Source organism: Rhinichthys klamathensis, unplaced genomic scaffold (assembly GCF_029890125.1).
Source record: "Rhinichthys klamathensis goyatoka isolate OS25496 unplaced genomic scaffold, OSU_Roscu_1.1 h1tg000098l_1, whole genome shotgun sequence".
Lineage (NCBI taxonomy): Eukaryota > Metazoa > Chordata > Actinopteri > Cypriniformes > Leuciscidae > Rhinichthys > Rhinichthys klamathensis.
Window position 1 is genome coordinate 315,860 of NW_026606637.1, and position 18,885 is coordinate 334,744.

At 38.8% G+C, this 18,885-nt stretch overlaps 1 protein-coding gene across 1 annotated transcript; it reads left to right on the top strand.

Moving 5' to 3' along the window:
* Positions 1-1,213: 1,213 nt before the first annotated feature.
* Positions 1,214-6,192, top strand: LOC130086553 (uncharacterized protein F54H12.2-like). The gene is made up of 4 exons (XM_056252615.1): positions 1,214-2,363; positions 2,594-2,706; positions 4,219-4,280; positions 6,069-6,192. Exons 1-4 carry the CDS (start codon positions 1,214-1,216, stop codon positions 6,190-6,192), a joined length of 1,449 nt encoding a protein of 482 aa, XP_056108590.1.
* The last annotated feature ends 12,693 nt before the right edge of the window (positions 6,193-18,885 follow it).

The window sequence follows — 18,885 nt, forward strand, 5'->3', positions numbered from 1 at the left end:
ATTGGTCGAATTTGAATACCCGTTGACGTGGTATGCATTTAATGAGGATGACGCATTTTTTGTTATTGTTTGTGATCAATGTCTGCTGCAGGATAACCACGAGCTCCCTGTTAGGGGTGATGCGTTTCAGAAACCTCTAAAATTATCAACAAATCGGTATACGTTGAAATGTGGGTATTTTGAGGATGTACCCATCTTACTCAGGGATATAAACATCTCTCTCCCCCCGGCGGTACGACTCGTCTACGACCGTATAAAGAATAAGGTATTTCTGAAAGCACCTCACGGGACGTCGCTGACATTTTATGGCAAGCTGGCTATCATCCTGGGTTTAAAACCAGGGGTTTCTATAGAAACTGTAAACAGTTCGGATGAACATCGAGACACACACATCGCATATGCTCCGTTCCAGGCTGATATAAGTGGGGGTTTTTACACATTGTATGTATACACTGATATAATCGAGTGCCAGACAGTTGGAGATGTCCATGTACCTTTACTAGGCACAGTACACATCGAAGGTGAGACTAACAAAGTTGTCAGTGTCAGGTACGACAAGTCACACTACGTGCGCCTTAATAAAAACAGTATTAACGAGATTACTATAGAGATTAAAGACGACTTAAACAGAGACGTCCCATTCACCTACGGGAAGGTTGTATCTAAACTACACTTTAGACCCGTGAAGCAACACCTGTTTTAAAAAATGGCTTATCTAGCACCATACCAGCCGGATCCCGAGCGTTACGTCTCGTACTACCAAGCGCAAACCGGAAATGGTATCCCCGGATACACCGGCGGCGGTGTTATGTACGGTGGGGGTTTTTTATCAGGTATCGGTGGTTTGTTTAGAGGGTTGTATAGATTGGCTGTGCCGCTTATTAGGAGAGGGTTCAGTATAGCAAAACCACACATGAAAACCGCAGCAAAAAATATAGTGAGTGACGTCGTTAGCACAGCCCTAGCAAAGTCATATAACAACGATGACGGTCAGAGCGGGCATGGTCTGATGGTGATGGGGCGTAGACGATTAAAGCCACCTGGGGCCCGTATGAGAAAGGGGCGTGGTCATGGCATAAAGAAAAGCAGGAGCGTCACCAAAAAACGCTCAGTCGCAAAAATCAAAAGAAGAACTCGTGTGAAGCGTGTGAAAAGAACCACAAAATTAAAAAGACGAGTCAATACTATATTCTAAAAAATAAAAATAAAAAACATGTCTCTGCTACATTGCATGTCTGACGAATGTGTTAAATCCGAGCTGGATCTGTTTACCGTCCCTTTGACACAAACAGCTATTGAGAAGAACACCTACATCGAATACCCACCGATTTCGGCTATTTCTGATTTATCTCCGATTGAATTCTTCATAGCGGGGACGGGTGAAGATTACACAGATTTGAATAACACATTATTATTTACCCGTGTCAAAATAACTATGCCGGACGGGTCCGATTGTCCTGAGGGAGCTCCAGTGACGGTTCTCAATTACCCGGCGGCGACTATCTTCTCACAGGTTGATGTGTCTTTGGGGGATCGTCTAGTCTCACAACCGTCCAGCACTTATCCTTATAGATGTATTATCGAAACGCTCATTAATTATGGGAGAGACACGTTAGAAAGCAACTTTTCAGCAGGTCTTTTTTTTAAGGATACGGCCGGGAGTATGGATTCGACTATCCCTGGAGCCGGCAACGAAGGTTTGACAAAAAGAGCCGCGTTCACCAATGCCAGTAATGTGGTGGAGTTATTAGCACCGATACACTGTGATATGTTCTTTCAACCGAAACTATTATTGAACGGGGTTGATATCCGTATTCGCCTAACCAGAGCAAAAGACGCATTCTGCTTGATGAGTGGCGACGCCATCGATTACAAGCTAAAAATTCTCTCAGCTTCACTCTTTGTCAAGAGAGTGAGCGTGTCACCGGCTGTGCGTTTGGGGCACGCACAAGCGCTTCTCTCGGCGACAGCCAAATACCCCATAGACCGTGTCTGTGTGAAAAATTTCTCCATACCAGCAGGGGCGCGCGTCTCAAACCACGAGAATCTCTTCCTCGGCACTCTTCCAAAATCTATCATTTTAGCTATGACTGATAACTCGGCGTTCACAGGGGCTTATGACAAAAACCCTTTTGCTTTTAAGCACTTTAATTTAGAGTATCTCAATCTCACCGCAGATGGAGTCTCGAATCCTAATAGGCCTCTTCAACCCCAATATAATTTAGGTAACGCCGTTAGGGAATTTTACCAGCTGGTGTCTGCGACCGGTAGACATTTGAAGAATCAGCCGCTGGCCATAGACAGGGAGGATTTTCTAAATGGATACACACTCTACGCTTTCAATCTCACGCCCGATGACGAATGTGGGCAACACATGTCACTAATTAGATCGGGAAATATTAGATTAGAAGTGCGTTTTAGAGAGCCGCTTGAACACACCGTCAATCTTTTAATTTATGCAACCTACGATTCTCTTCTCGAAATATCAAACCGGAGACAGGTGCTCGCTGAACACCACTGACGTGGGGGCTTGAAATGAATACTGTGCAGTTGACGGAAATCATGGATAACTTCTGTGACATCAATTTTCTAGGTGTGTTTCCTAGCGATTACCTCCCCAAAGCACCATTGGTAGATACACCGGCCCTGTTAATCTCTAATACAGACGCATCGGGTGATCCGGGGCAACATTGGGTGGCGATGCACGTAGGTCGAAATGGTGTCGCGTGTTTCTTTGACAGCTTCGGCAACCCTCCGAATGCAGACTGTTTTCCTAGGTCTATTCAAGATTTTCTAAAAAATAATTCTACACAAGTTCATTATTCTACCAGACAAGTGCAAGATTATACTTCTGTTACCTGTGGACAGCATTGTGTTTTTTTTCTGTATCATATTTCTCGAGGTTTTGAGTATTAGAATATAATGAAATTTTACCATAATGATAATCTGTTAAAAAATGACTCTATGGTATCTCTTTTTGTAAAAAAATTGAAACCCCGTGTCTGTGATAGGAAATCATTCAAGTGTATACAGTGTGTACAGACTGGTAAAACATATCAGACGTATTAACTCATGGTGTATGTGCATATGTATCGAATAAAATGACACGTAAACGAATGATGTGTTTCTCCCCTTTTATTTGACATCACAAAAGCAACAACACAATATACATCTTTTCAAATAAAAAATATGAAATTCATAGACTTATGAAATAGGATAAGTCACACACATTGGGTAAAATAGATAAAATCATTTGTTAAAAATCCAACCATTGTTTACTGTCTAATTTAGAAGAATTAAATACAGCTGCATCAGGGGTGTGCGGTGGTGTTTTACGATGTCCTCGTTTTTTCAATGATTTCGACGGTACATCTCCAAAGCTATCATCTGTTGTTTTTCTTTTAAGCGATTCGATCATGTGCCTAACATGATGGTTGGCTACAGTCGAATAAGGTATGTGCAGATTGGCAAAAGCCTCCAGAAACGCATGCCACCCCACTGGGCGCCTGTTATCGCGTATCATCTGTGGTGACGTCACACTTTTCACCAGATCAAACACATGGGATCCGGGGATGATTGCCCCTTTATAAACAAATTCCCCGTTATCTGTCCATGAAGACAAGTGTTTGGCTTTGGACATTTTATCCATAATATATTTCACATTTTTTAAACTTCTCTGTGGTACATTGTTTAATACTTCAGATACGATTACATCATCAGGGGCTTCCTCAGATCTATCTGATGCATGAGCGATCTCACTGGTCTCGGTCTCAACGGGTGGGTGTGTGAAGGTCAGTGTGCTACTTTCCATATTGTTGTGTTTCACCACACTAAGATATCGCTGTAAAGCATTGGTGTAAAGTTTTGCCTTCTCGTACGTGTTCAAATCATGTTTCTGCAATATCTCTCTAATAGCTGAATCCAGATGGTCCTCCACAAAAGTGTGGATGTTTTCGCGAGGTGTTTGTGCAGACCTTAGTCTGTCCAATTGATGCTTTGGCACTAGATACATTTTATCAGTATGATCCATTCTCTTCAGATTTAGCTTCTAGTTATCAGACTAGATATGAAAGGCAGAGCTACTGATAATAAAGGCAAGATATACCCTCCTTTTTGATTAATCATGCGCCTCTTTCTGGTTATGTTGATCTTTTTATTAGCGACGTACTTTATTTCAGTCTTTCTCCTTTTTAAAGATCCGTGTTGTTTCGCTGTTAGAGGGATCTTACCATGAAGAATATTGAGTGCGACTTCGCAGAGAGCCAGTATAAGCTCGTCAGGTGCTGAATGGAGAATAGCGTTTCGTTGTCTGGGTGAGCTCTTGTATAATAACTTCAAAAGGTACAGATTTCTGGAAAGTCTCGAACTCATGTTAAACACCCTTTCTTGACGTAGACCGCCGGATAGTCTGACAGTAAATCTGTTCTGAGACGAAATCTTTCAGGTGTTTGCGGTTTATAATCTATCAGTAAATAGCTGTAAGGCCTCTCGGTTGCATCCTGGTACGCTTCGATGAAAAATTTTGTATTACCAGGAAACATCTGACGACCCAAAACACCTATCTGTTGCTTATCTCGGGGGTTTTTAAATATTATTAAATAATTTGCGTTAAGCCCTATAGTTCTGGTAGATTTACCCTGGAAAAAAAGATTCTGCACCAAAAATAAGCAACTAATCCCATTGTGATGGGTGTACTGTGTAAAAACCCTCTCGACTTCAGAACTGCATGCTGCTTGAGACATGACATCATCTAAAATTAAAAGGGATCTTTTATCGCGAGGAAATAAAGATTCATCATCCAGTTTCTTGGGGATATTTTCAATGAATTTAATATCAAAAGCATGCAACAGTTCGTCGTATAAAGGTTGCCAGGATGTATATATGTAAACAAAATTATCAAACTTCACAGAACACATTCTGTCTGAGTTATACATTAGAGTCTTCACAAAAAAAGTCTTCCCGCTATTGCTTGGACCGCTAACAACCCCGGAAAAAGGATGTCTGAGTCTATAGTCAAAAACATCTGTTTCACACATATTCACAGATATTGTTAAAACCCGTAAGGTAATGTTGTGTAGTCAGGTAGAAGGACACGCTTGTCATACACGATTCTGAACGTCTTCACAACTGTTTTATTATGCAGCGTGAAGCGCGACTTATTGCGTGTGATGGTGTCCGTGCTAGCGAGCAGGTGCGTACTGACACCTGTCTCAACATATGAGCGCACAAGACCTATCAGACTCTGCAGCGTGACTATTTGCGCGTTCTTAGCGTGAAGCGTTATCCCTTTAGCTTTGAGACACGTATGCCCATTTTTAGTGGCAAAACCATAAGATTTAGGCCCTGATGCTGAAAATAAAACCAGATAGTCTGACGGTTCTAATTCGCTCGTGAGCTGACCGAGATAAGGTCCTGTCTCAGGAATCCAATCTCCGTTTTTCGATACAAAGATAACAGAATCTGTATCGGCATAAAGGACTCTCTTATCTAATTTATCCAAAAGATTATAGAGCTCGAGTCGCGCGTATGCAGTGGTGAATGCCCCAATAAACACGTTAACATCACGAGTCGGAGAGGGGTCTTGTTGCGCGTAAGACCATTGGATTAAAGCCACGGAGTCAGATACAAAAGAGAAATGTTTTATCACATACGCATTGCTAAAAAGACGCTGTGTGAACTCTTCAGGTTCTGTCAGAAGCTCGGCGCTGGGGAGATGGCTGCGAAGAGAGAAGCGACCCCAAAGAGTATTCATGATTAGCTTCGTTATGGATCTTTTTGCCGGATTGTATGAAATATTAGAAATGTCCAGTTGAACCCCTTGGTTTTCAAGATAATCGTCGACATAAGACTGCTTATCTGCGTCTGTCACCACGTGTGAGGGAAAGCCAGAGGCTTCCTGCTTGAATTTTAGAAATGTATTTACATAATCACTGAACAAGCTGTCAGATGTTTGTTCAAAATGCCAGATTTCATCTATTTTCAACACCTCATATCCGTGTTGAATAGCTCGCTGTAATTCGATGGAAACCCACGAGCCTGTCATACACCTGTCCTCATCCGTGTGACAGCATTGAGGGGTCTGAATCCGGCTCTCAGCACAAGTCCTACACAAAGGAAATAATAGCTTACCACCGCTTCTGTAAGGCAGAACAGGGTGATAGAGCTTGCGAGGGGGGAGGACGGTGGCTTTGACAAGCCCAAAATAATTCTCTATAGGTTCGAAATCCTTAAAAAATATTTTAGGGTGGCCAATAGGATAAGTTTTACATGATTGTACGTACGGATACAAGGATGTAAAATCATAATAATCCACCCTCTCATCCTCGGCTGTTTCGTGGTATAGTTTATACGTATTTGTACGTCCTCCATAAAGTGCTTCACGAGGCGTCATTCTCTCGGGCGCTTCGTAAGATTTCATAAATTGTATCACTGTCGGATCTGTTTGTTTCGCAGCCTCCCACTCACACCCCCACATAGAAATAACGCGCAAGGAATACACTTTACGAAGGGCTTCTAGTTTATCATCCGATTGTCTCCTGAGTGCCCCGAAAGACACTCTTGATAAGGGATTAATTTCTTCATCCTTAAATCTGCAACAATGTCCGTGAAAAAAGCACCCTAAATACTCTAAAGCTGTCTTGACACCCTCTTCACTCACGTAATACCCGTCAACATGATAGGGTCCGAAGCTGGCTTCGCCGCTGTTCAATGCGTGTTGGACATCCACGTTCTGTTTCTTCGCGTAAAACTCCAGCCATTGTATAGACGCGTTTGAGAAAGCTTTATACTGATTAATGTATGCGTGACTGTGTGTGAGAGCCAGGGTGTCACGCGCAAGGAAATTAGTTTTGAACACCTTCATACACGTTCCAGCAAGTGTCACTGATTTAAACGGATCAATGTTTGTACATTCGATGAATTCTTCACGATATTTTATACACGCTAGGCGTAAAATAATCACGTCATTCCGACAGTAAAAAGTGAGCTCCTTTTTGAAGTCAAAGACCCCTGATACACCTGTGTACCATTGATCAAATCTAGAGCGCTCGGTTTGACTGAGAGTGTCATAACCGTAAAACTCTTTTGCTGGGTAGGGCCCCACGTAATTTGCATTCTCCAATCTATTGAAGTGGTGGGGGAAAAAACCCTTAACACACACACCCAGGTTTAACGCCGAGGGTATTTTTCCCAGAGACATTGGGATAAACTGAAAAGAATCGACAAAACGTTGTCTAAACACAGTATCGTACATGTATAATATACGACATCCTTGCATAATAATTTTTGGTGTTAACCCCTCCTTTGCAAGGTGTTCCGCCAGTATAAAATTGTCAAAGCCCGATGAATTATGTCCTATGAATGTAAAGCCTGCGTATTTCGTACGTCTAAAGTGTTTAACCAGAAGCTCTACACATTCTGTACCACCTGCTTCAAACGTCTCGCCGTCGTGTGTCATTGCACATACATAATTAGCTGTATGCCTGCCATTTTCAAACATAGTTTCAAAATCGTAATAAATGTATTTTTTGTCATGTGTTTCAGGCTTAAGAGGTTGAATATAGCACTCGTGGCTGCCATCATCTGGCAAGACCTCTTTGCAATGTACGCAACGCTTTGGAGAACAGGTGTGGGGTTTCAACTTATCGCCGTTTCTCACAACCCTATAAATAGAGTGACATTTCGGGCAGAAACGCAGGGTATCACACTGCGATCTTTCACCAGGTACTCGTGATTTTTTATGCGTATTGTAGCAGAAGGTATTGCTACAATATCTGAGGCAATCTGGACATTGTCTAGAGTTTGTAGCATGTGATCGGCATTCGGCCGTATTGCACACTTTACATACATATTTACATCTGTGTGTGCGTATATCGTTGTGCCCTCTGTTGCAGAATTGGCAGACATAGCTATTCCCTATAAAACCTTTCAAATTTTTTATTAGATGATAATGCCCCTCGTGATTATACAAATGCACAGTCTTTGGATGAATTTCATCCATGTTTTTGTACACTTGTAGCCTCCCTGAGCAGTCTCGATGAAATACCACAATTTTTAGATCATATTTTCTCTCGAAAACAGCCAAATTGTGATACCCTATTTTATCATGTGGTGTAAAGCCACAACTTGTATGGATTTCGTACGCCGGTCTTTGTAACTGCTGATCAGTAAGCGACGGGTTAAGGAAATAGGCTAGACAAAAACTCAAACACATATTATTTTCGAAATTTGTAGGGCTGAACAAATGCATTTTATTCCTCTCTACACTCTCGCTGATCGCATGACTTGTAATTCTTCTGCGACCCCCTCCAGGCCTGTCCATAGCTACTGAAATCTGTAACGATAGTGATGTATCAGTGCAAATCTCACTGTTGCTCTGTGTTGCTTGTTCAAGCTGTTCGATAAATAATGAGGGATCATGATTATTCTCGGGTGTTAAAACGGTGTTTATGGACGTGGGTAAACTTTCTCCAGACAACGCAATGTTGATATATCCCGTTTCACCGGCCATCAGTTGAGAAAAATCTACAATCTCATTTAAAATGTTATGCAGATGAATATTAAAAGCGGCTAAATCGTTCGTGTCTATTTCTCTGAGATTAAGCGTTCTATTAATTTCTACTCCGTTGAAACGCGGTCTTGGAATAATTGTGAAATCACCCACGCGACCACCCTCGGTAGCAAGACTGCGTATTTCTGCCTGGCTCAAACTCATCTCAGGGGGCTGGGGGTTCGTTCGATCAGGCACCCCCGCGCCTGTCTGTGTGCTTTCATTTTCGTCATGTACGGGTATTTCCCCCAAATTTTCTTGCTCTGCTATTATATTTCGCAATAGCTCGGTTGTGGTTAGACCATTTGTGTTTATCATTCGTAACTGCTCATTTATTAAAAGACGTAAACTGTTAGTGTGACGTCTAGATCTTTCGGCTTCTTCGGCTTCAGAGTCTGAGTCTGTGCGCGCTCTTTTAGAAAGCATTTTGATATGTTTTATTTAAATCGTGTAAAACAAAAGCATGTGTAGGACTACCACATAAACAATAATACCACATCAATAACTAGTCACTACTAGTTTTTTAAAACAGATACAAATAATAACCATCAAATTAAACAAAATAACACCACTCGTTTGAAATAAAAAATAAGGAAATGATCACCTTCTCATGAAGACCTCATGTAATTCCCGCAATAGTCTTTGAAGAATATTTAGTCTCTCTGAGAATAGCGACAATGCAATTGTCTGTAGCTGCAGGTCTTCCCGTGCCTGCGTAATTTCCCCGCGCACTGCCAAAACCTCACTACGTAATTGCCTGTTTTCGTTCAAAGTTTGCTCATGACAAACTCCAAAAAAATCAACAGCGCTCCTTAAATCAGTCGTATGGCGATTCTGCTGGTCTATCACTCTGTGTAGAAGTGTGACAACATCGCTTTGGGACTCGTACACAATGGCCTCGGTTTGTTGAAACGATAAAGGTTGGTTAGCAACTTCTAAAATCCGTAAAAAATTCCTGTTGGTGCTGCGAAGCATGTCATGGCTCAGGTTCTGGACATCACAACATCTGTATGGGGGCCTGAAACATCCTGCAGAGTCCTCAGAACTGCCGTCATCTGATGAATCCTGGTCAGAATCGAAGGCGTCCAACACCGCTTCCTGGGATTGTAAGAAAAACTCTAAACCCCTCTCGTCGTATTCATGTGCTAGATGAAACATAATAATAGGTTATTATATGAAATATTTGTTAGATGAAATATGTAAAAAAAAAAAAAAAAAAAAAAAAAAAAAAATGCAACTCACAATTGTCATTTGGAGAGTTCACAGCCGATTCGGTTCCGTGATATACCTCATCGTAAAATTGTGCTAGATGAAAACATAATAATAGGTTATTATACGAAATATTTGTTAGAAGAAAATATGTAAAAAAATTTGCAACTCACAATTGTCATTTGGAGAGTTCACAGCCGATTCGGTTCCGTGATATACCTCATCGTAAAATTGTGCTAGATGAAAACATAATAATAGGTTATTATATGAAATATTTGTTAGAAGAAAATATGTAAAAATTTGCAACTCACAATTGTCATTTGGAGAGTTCACAGCCGATTCGGTTCCGTGATATAAGTCTGAAAACCGTTTCCTACACGGTGTTGAAGTGGACGTGCATTGTGCCTCAAAGTTTTGCTCTGGAGAATAAAAATAAAAAAAACATTTCAATTATTATTTTAGAAATCTAGGAAAATATAAAATAATTCTAGGAAAATATAAAATATGATAAGGTAAAAAAAAAAAAAAAAAAAAAAAAACATCGTCGCTCACCTTCGCATGGATATTCTAACTCTTCCCCGTTGTCAGAATTATAGTCCCCATAAACCTCCCGAAGACGCTTAATCCCACGTCCGGAGCCTCTGAGACCGCCCGGAGCAATAGATTGTGTTGCCCCGTCGCTGGATGAAGGCTCCTGATGCGTATCCCCGTCCGAAGTCGTATCGCTTTCGTGGGATCTGTGTGACGACCCGTAGCTCGACGACCCTGGCGTCCCCCAAGGTGTGACGTTGTCGTACGACCTACTGGTCTCATCCAATGGATCGGTCGCTACACTCGCCAATACATCCCCTGAGCATCCTAGCACGTGACTGGGGGAGCGTGATAATATGTTTTCGAAGTTATTCACTTCTGACGAATTTTCATTATAAACATGTAAAAAATCATCAGGTGAAACACCGTCTGGAAAGGACTCCACATCTAAAATCAGACAGGTGTATATTAACAACAGTAATATTTTCAATGAAATGTATAACGTTTGGAAAATTTACTCACAAAGCTCGTTCAAAATTTCCATCAAATCTTCGTCAAAATATACACCCTCGGCTCCCTCTGCTGTTTCATGTTTAAAAATGAGAGAAGAAAATTAAACACTCATTTGTTATAATATTTTTGTAAAAAATAAGAAATAGACTACACCCTACCGTATTGATCTTCGGCCATGTTTTGTAGGATATCGAATCTGTAGACGATCTCGCTCAGTGTATATCGATCAAATGAGCTGGTCTCTTGTCTTCGTAAGACCCCCCCAAATTCAAAAAACACATTTTTCCTCTCAACCCCTAAGTAAAACGATCCTCCGTCGGAAAACACATCTTTCTCGAAGAATAGTTCTTTCAACTCCGCATGGGATCTGATAGCTGACTTTACAACTAGAAAAACATATGGTGAATCTCCCGATAGAACCGGGCCAAACATCGCTGATAAAAACCATGCAATAAAATAAAATAACCCATGCAATAAAATAAAATCACGCTTCACCAAAACTTCACAACTCCGCATGGGATCTGATAGTTGATTTTACAACTAGAAAAAGACACGTGGTGAATCTCACGATAGAACCGGCCAAACATCACTGATAAGCCATGCAATAAAATAAAACCACTCTTCACCAAAACTTCAAAAGAGAAAAAATAAAAACAGACCCCCTCATGTTTTCAAACACATCAAGGGGGGGGGGGGGGGGGGGGGGTCAGACATTACGGAGCCAATAGTATGTGATAGTGTGTGTGTGTGTGTGTGTGTGTGTGTGTGTGTGTGTGTGTGTGTGTGTCTAGCGGTGAGACTTAAATTCTTTGGTCTAAACATTTAATTATGCATTCATCTGTAGGGTAGTCATTGTTATGCTTAACAACTTATAGGCTCCTACAAGGAGTATCCATGTACGGAGTATCCAAAACCTATTTACATAGAGAGATATACAAATAATTATAGAATAAAAACCCCGTATTAAACAAATATAAAAGATTAATAAAAAAAAAAGTGTTTTCCCACACACGTCACGTGTGGGTGTGCCGTGGGAGGAGTCAGGGTGTGGGGTGGTGTACAGACTTTGCTGTCATCATTGCTGTCAGACCTCCTGTACGATCAGATGTGTTTTTTATCGTGCATCCCGGAGATTACACTCTGTGCTCTTTCACACATGTTTAAACACAAAACTGGTTAAACTTATCTTCCTCTTTCAACGTTTTGCACAAACGATTATTTGTCTGATGACATTTTAACACTAACACTTATAAGAAATACAATTTATACTTTTAACATTTATACACTGTTTTAAAACTGGTTTTGAATGTACAACAGACTTTGATAAAACACTGAACTTACCTCGTCAACCTTACGGTCAACCTTCTTAAAAATAAATAAAAAAATAAAATAAAAAAAGATTTGAAAACACATTGTTTTAATGTTTTTCAACATTGTTTTAATGTTTTTCAACATTTTTTAACGTTTTACATTTTTAAAATCATAAAACTCTCACTGACACACTTCAAATCCTCACAACCCTAAGGGGAGGGGTGGCCGGAGGGGGTGAGGGAGGTGGAAAGAGGAGGGGGGGCCGTGGGAAAATTCCCACGGTCCAGGTGTTCAGACCGGAAGTGGGTGGGTGGGGTAGAAGGGGGCGTGGCTTGAGCGTGGGAACCATTTTATTGGGCCATAAATCACTCAAAGTGATGGCTTGTGCCCTTATACCTCTCTCATCAGCATTGCATTGCACTGCACTTATATTTTATTGTAGGCTAACTGTACAAGAACTAACTTTTCGTTGTGCATTGAAGAGATATCACAAACAGGTGATTTTGCATTGCTCTGCATATTTGAACTACATATCATAATTCAGGCCCAAGATTCCCTGATGTTGACTTTGATGTTTCTATACATTCTCATTGACTCCTGATGTTAATTCAGCCGGACAGAACTCAGTTTTTAACTTTCTATACATAACCATTGACTCCTGATGGAGGAAATTCAGCGAGGATTTTTTGACAAAAAATATTTCCTGGTCGAGTCCTATATCTTGAACTTTCTATACATAGGCCTACGCATTGACTTCTTTTGTTTTTACATCAGCCAGGAAGAAGTCCAAATTTGACCAATTTAACATATTACAGGCACAGGCTCTTGAACTTTCTATACATAATCATTGACTCCTCCTGCCGTTTTATCAGCCATGAAAAAGTTCCCTCTGGCCATATTGTCAGGCCAAATTTCTTGACAATTCTATTTCTGGCCTTGCTCTTGAACTTTCTATATGTACTCATTGAAACCGTCTGATATTTCTTTAAGCATACAGGAGTCCATATTTGACACATTGAACATATTCAGGCCAAATAGTTCTCGGACAATGAGCTTTCTTCACATGCTCATCATCAGTCAGGTTTTTCATCTTTTTCTGCTTTACACATCAACCATAGAGTAGTCTATACCATCTTAACATAATTTAGGCCAAATGGTAACTTTCAATACAAATAGACTCCATCTGATGTTAAATCAGCAAGACAGGTCAGTAAGAAAATCTTAGGAAAAGGTGTTTTCCTATATAGAAATGGCAACGAGTCTAGAGGCTTTAAGTTTGCTTGCACAAATGGAATACATTGGTTTAAGTGCATTTGTGTTTTTTGCATGATAGTAAAGATCAGTGCTTACGCAACTGAATGCAAAAGATTATGTCTCTCATGCAATGTCTTTTGACACTCCATTGCTTAAATGTTGTAATTTTGTGTGCAAAAAGTATTGCATCCTCTACCATTGCTTTAATGCTCCAAAGTGAAATGCAAAAGCAAATTCTTATTAGATATTCGAAATAAAGCATTGTTTAATGACATCTTATGCAATGCCAAACATGTTCTTAATTATTAACGTAATGCGTTTTAATGCTTCCTTTTCGTTTTATATTGATCCACTACTGCTGTTGCACAACCCCTTGAACATTGCCTAAATTGTTTATTTCACTTGAAAGCAAAACATATTCCAGTTAATGCATCGTATGTATCATGGCATACATGAACTAAATGATTATTGAGTGTGCGGTAAAGAATAACACATGAGATATGTTCTATTTCATTGCACTGCATACAAGTCCTAACTTGTTCCGTTGTGCACAACATATGTGTTGATGCATACACGATCCGTCTATCCGGCGTGCATTGAAGAGCTAACACAACATCTTGCAAGACCTAACTTATTGACTTGTGCATTGAAGAATAACACATAACCTAGGTTCAGATGCAAACAAGAACTAACTCATGCACTGTGCATTGAAAATATCATGAAATATGCAATTTCATTGCAATGACTGATTTATTCCATTATACATTTAAGAATAACACAACAAAGAATTTGTTTCATTTAAGAGATAAAAAAAACATATTTACTGTTGCATTGCAATGCATACAAGAACTATCTCATTCCGTTGTGCACTGAAGATGATCTTTATGTGCTGTTGCATTGCAATGCATACGAGAACTGACTTATTCCATAGTGCATTTAAGAATAACGTAACAACACAGAAGCTGATGCATTTAAGATTTAAAACATGTTTATTGTTGCATTGTATACAAGAACTAACTCATTTTGTGTGCATGATATTCATTGCATTGCATTCAAGATCTAACTTATTCCTTTTTGCATTCAAGTAATAAAACACAACGTGTGCGTACATTCCTGCATTCAAGAGCTAACTTGTTCCCTTGTGAAGTGAAGAAAAAACATAACATGTGCTCTGTTTCTTGACAACTAACTATTCAGTTTGTACATTAAAGAAATAAAACATAAGATATGTGCTGTTTGCAAGATCTATATAGCTTTTTCCTTTCTGCACTTAAAGAATGTCTAATTCCGTTCTGCATTGAAGAGAACATATGTGACATTACGTTGCAATGCGTACAAGAACTAACCTTTTCCTGAGAATAACACATAATATGCTCTGTTTCATTAGATTACATACAAGATTGCAGTATTTCATTGATTGCATATTAATTTATTTCGTTTTGCATTAAAGCGATAGCACAATACAGGTGCTGTTGCGTTTGAGATAAAACAATATAAATAGTTATCTTATGGGAACTAACTCATGCCATGTTGCAATGCATACAATATCTATCATATTCCATTGTGCACTGAAGATATACATATGTGCCTTGCATTCAAGATTTTATTCCGTTTGTGCATTGAAGAGACAACAAATAACAAAGTACTTTCAAATTGCATTGCTATAGATCTATCATCTTCCGTTGTGCTTTGGACCTATCACACAACATGATTGCTGTTGCATTGCATTGCTTGCAAGATCCAACTTATTTCGTTGTGCATTTAAGAGTATTTTTAGAAAGTTCAAGTTCAAAGACTCTTTGGCCAAAAATATGTTAAGTGGGTCTAATATTGACCACTGTCTGGCTGATGAAACATCAGAAGGAGTCTATGAGTATGCATAGAAAGTTCAAGATTAAGGACTCTTTCAACCATGTTCTAATCTATGGTTGTCGTAACATCAAAAGGATGTGAGTATGCATAGTAAGTTAGCCCTTGATAAGAGTTTTGCCTGAAATATGTTAAGAAGGTAGCTTTCTTAAGAAGGTTAAGAAAATGGACCACTCTCCTGCTGATAAAATATCAGAAGGAGTCTGAGTATTTATAGAAAGTTCAAGATTAAGGACTACTTGTCCAGAAATGTGTTCATAAGGTCAAATATGGTCTAATCTATGGTTGTAGTAACATCAAAAGGAGTCAATGAGTATCCATAGTAAGTTAGCCTTTGATAAGACCTTGGCCAGAAATATGTTAAGTAGGTCACTGTCTGGCAGATGAAACATCAGAAGGAGTCTATGAGTATTTAAAGAAAGTTTAAGGACTCTCAGGACAAAATAGGTTCAAAATATCATATTTTAACTATTGGATGGCTGAAGAAACTGGTCTAATCTATGTATAGAAAGATCAAGTTCAAGGATTCTTTGGCCAGAAATATGTTCAAAATGTCATATTTGAACTTCTCGATGGCTGCATTCGTTCTTGTATAGATTTCGATGAAACAGTGAAATTGTCATGTGTTATCTTTTCAATGCACAATGGAATTAATTGCCATGAAAGATACCTTATTATTTGTCAATTCTTAAATCCACGTGTCAATTTAGCTAGATTGAGTATGCAGTGCAATGCAAGAGCACACATGGTGTGGTATCTATTCAATGAACATCGGAACAAGTTCGTAGTTGTCTGCATGTACTGCAATTTATGTTGTGCTATATCAAATTATTTAGATATTGTATGCGATGCAGTGCAAAATTACTGTATTGCGTTTTTATCTCTCCATTTCACAACGGAGTATGTTAGTTTTTGTATACAATACATACATTATTCATGAATGCACAACGGATTAAGTTAGTTCTTGTATACAGTGTATAATGCACAATGAATGAGTGTTGTTCTAGTATGCTTTGCAATGCTTTGCAGTTTGCACATATGGTTTATCTCCCTTTTGGGTTCCAATGCACACAACATCTAACTCATGCTAACTTGCAAGATCTAACACTCTGAAGAATGCACAATAGCAGAATGAAGATTGCACAACGGAAGTTTTTGTATACCGTGCAATAAAACGACTGCTTTCCTTTTATGTTATGTTTTCAATGCACACAAGAATGATTTAGTTGTTCTATGCAGTGTAATGCAAAAGCACGCATATTGTGTTATCCGAAGGCGAATTTTATGTATTTTATGCACAATGGAAGTTGCAGTGCAATGCAGCAAAGCATAAGTTGTATCTCTTCAGTGCACAATGAAATAAGTTAGCTTTTGCATGCAAATAAATGCACAACAGATTCATTTATATCGTGCATGCACTGCAATGAAACATCACTTATATCATGTGCTAATTCTTCAATGCACAGGGGAATGAGTTCTGTATATATGTTGCGATGCAACTCATATGCAATGCAGTATCTCTTAATTTCAAAATAAAACAAATTAGTTATTTTATGCAATACTATGAAAGATAGTATTGAATGTTTTTCACTTCACAACGAATTCAGTTAGATTGGGTATGTTCAAAGAAACAGTGCATGTGTTATATCTTCTATGCAAAACAGAATGAGTTTAGTTCTTTATGTATTGCTATACAAAAGCACACATATTGTGCTATCCGAAGTGGTAACTCAACATGCGTGAATAATGCACAACGGAATAAGTTAGTTATTGTATACAGTTTAGTGAAACAGGTCATATGTTATATGTTATATCTTTAATGCACAACTGAAAACGTTAGCTTTTGCATGCAAATAAATGCACAACGGATTAATTTATATCGTACATGCAATGCAATGCAATATCACATATGTCATGTGCTACTTCTTCAATGCACAAGGGAATTAATTACTTCTGTATGCGTTGCAATGCAACAGCTCATGTGGTATGCGATATCTCTTCATTGCACAGCGAAATAAGTTAGACAAAGTATAACTCTATTACGTCACATGTGCAAGAGCACATATTGTGTTATCTCTTCAATGAACAGCAAAATTAGTTAGTTGTTTTATGCATTGGAATGCAAAAGCATGCATTTTGTGTTACCCACTTTCGGATGTCACAACACGCGTGCTTTTGCATTCCAATGCATACAACATCTAACTCATTTTGCGGTTCATTGAAGAGAATACATGTGTGCTGTTGCATTGCATTACAAGATCTAACTTTGAAGAATACACAACCGAAGATTGAATAATTCACAATAGAATAAGTTAGTTATTGTATACAGTTCAATGAAAAAGACTATGTCACTACTGTGATTCCTCAATGCATAAAGTCAGTAAACTTAGGTCCTGGATGCAGCGCTATGCTACAAGCACATATGTTGTACTCTTCAATGCACAGAAATAAGTTAGATTTTGCATGCAAATAAATGCATAACGGATTCATTTATCTCGTGCATGGATTGCAATGAAACATCACATACCGGTATGGCATGTGCTACTTCTTCAATGCACATGGGAATAAATTAGTTCTGTATGCGTTGTGATGCAACCACTCATATGTAATGCAATATCTCTTCATTGCAAAACGAAACAAGTTAGTTTATGAATGCTATGAAAGATAACATATTTCGCATATATAGTATTATACTTTATAGCACGACGAATTCAGTAAGTTTTTAGATTAAGTTTTAGTTTTAAGTTTTAAGATTATGTTCAATGAAATCGTGCTTATGTTATCTCAATGCACAACCGAAAAAGTATAGTTCTTTGCTGTGCAAGCAGCACATATGGTTTATCTCCAATACACATAGTAAAATAGATATTACAATGCAATGCAACAAACACACATAATCTCTTCAATGAACAGCAAAATTAGTTAGTTGTTTTCTGCATTTATCCTTGAATATATTTCTGGCCAAAAGAGTCCTCTACCTTTAACTTTTTAAACATAAAGACATGTTCTGATGTTAATTCAGTAGTTCAAATTTGATCTTTTGTACATAAATCTGGCCAGAGAGTTCTTGAACTTGATCTTTCTACACATGCTATACATTAACTCCTTCTGATGTTTCATCAGCCATAGAGTGGTCCATATTAGACCCACTTAACATATTTCTGTCCAAAGAGTCTTTGAACTTGAACTTTCTAAACATAAAGACATGTTCTGATGTTAATTCAGTAGTTCAAATTTTTTTTTTGTACATAAATCTGTCCAGAGAGTTCTTGAACTTGACCTTTCTATACATGCTCACAGAGTGCTTCTGACGTTTCATAAGCCACACAGTGGTCCATATTTCTGGCCAAAGAGTCTTTGAACTTGAACTTGAACTTTCTATAAGTACTCATAGACTCCTGACGTTTCATCAGCCAGACAGTGGTCCATATTTGACCTACTTAACATATTTCTGGCCAAGGTCTTATAAAAGGCTAACTTACCATGCATATTCATAGACTTCTTTTGATGTTACTTCAACCATAGATTAGACCATATTTGACCTTATGAGCACATTTCTGGACAAAGAGTCCTTAATCTTGAACTTTCTATAAATACTCATAGACACCTTCTGATGTTTCATCAGCCAGACAGTGGTCCATATTTGACCT

What these genes read in the sequence shown, in the direction of transcription:
- LOC130086553 (XM_056252615.1), top strand. Translation starts at nt 1,214, where the DNA reads ATGTCTCTGCTACATTGCATGTCTGACGAATGTGTTAAATCCGAGCTG. An exon ending in TCTCACGCCCGATGACGAAT is followed by an intron (nt 2,364 to 2,593) that starts GTGGGCAACACA and finishes TCAATTTTCTAG; the next exon opens with GTGTGTTTCCTAGCGATTAC. An exon ending in AACATTGGGTGGCGATGCAC is followed by an intron (nt 2,707 to 4,218) that starts GTAGGTCGAAAT and finishes TTTCGCTGTTAG; the next exon opens with AGGGATCTTACCATGAAGAA.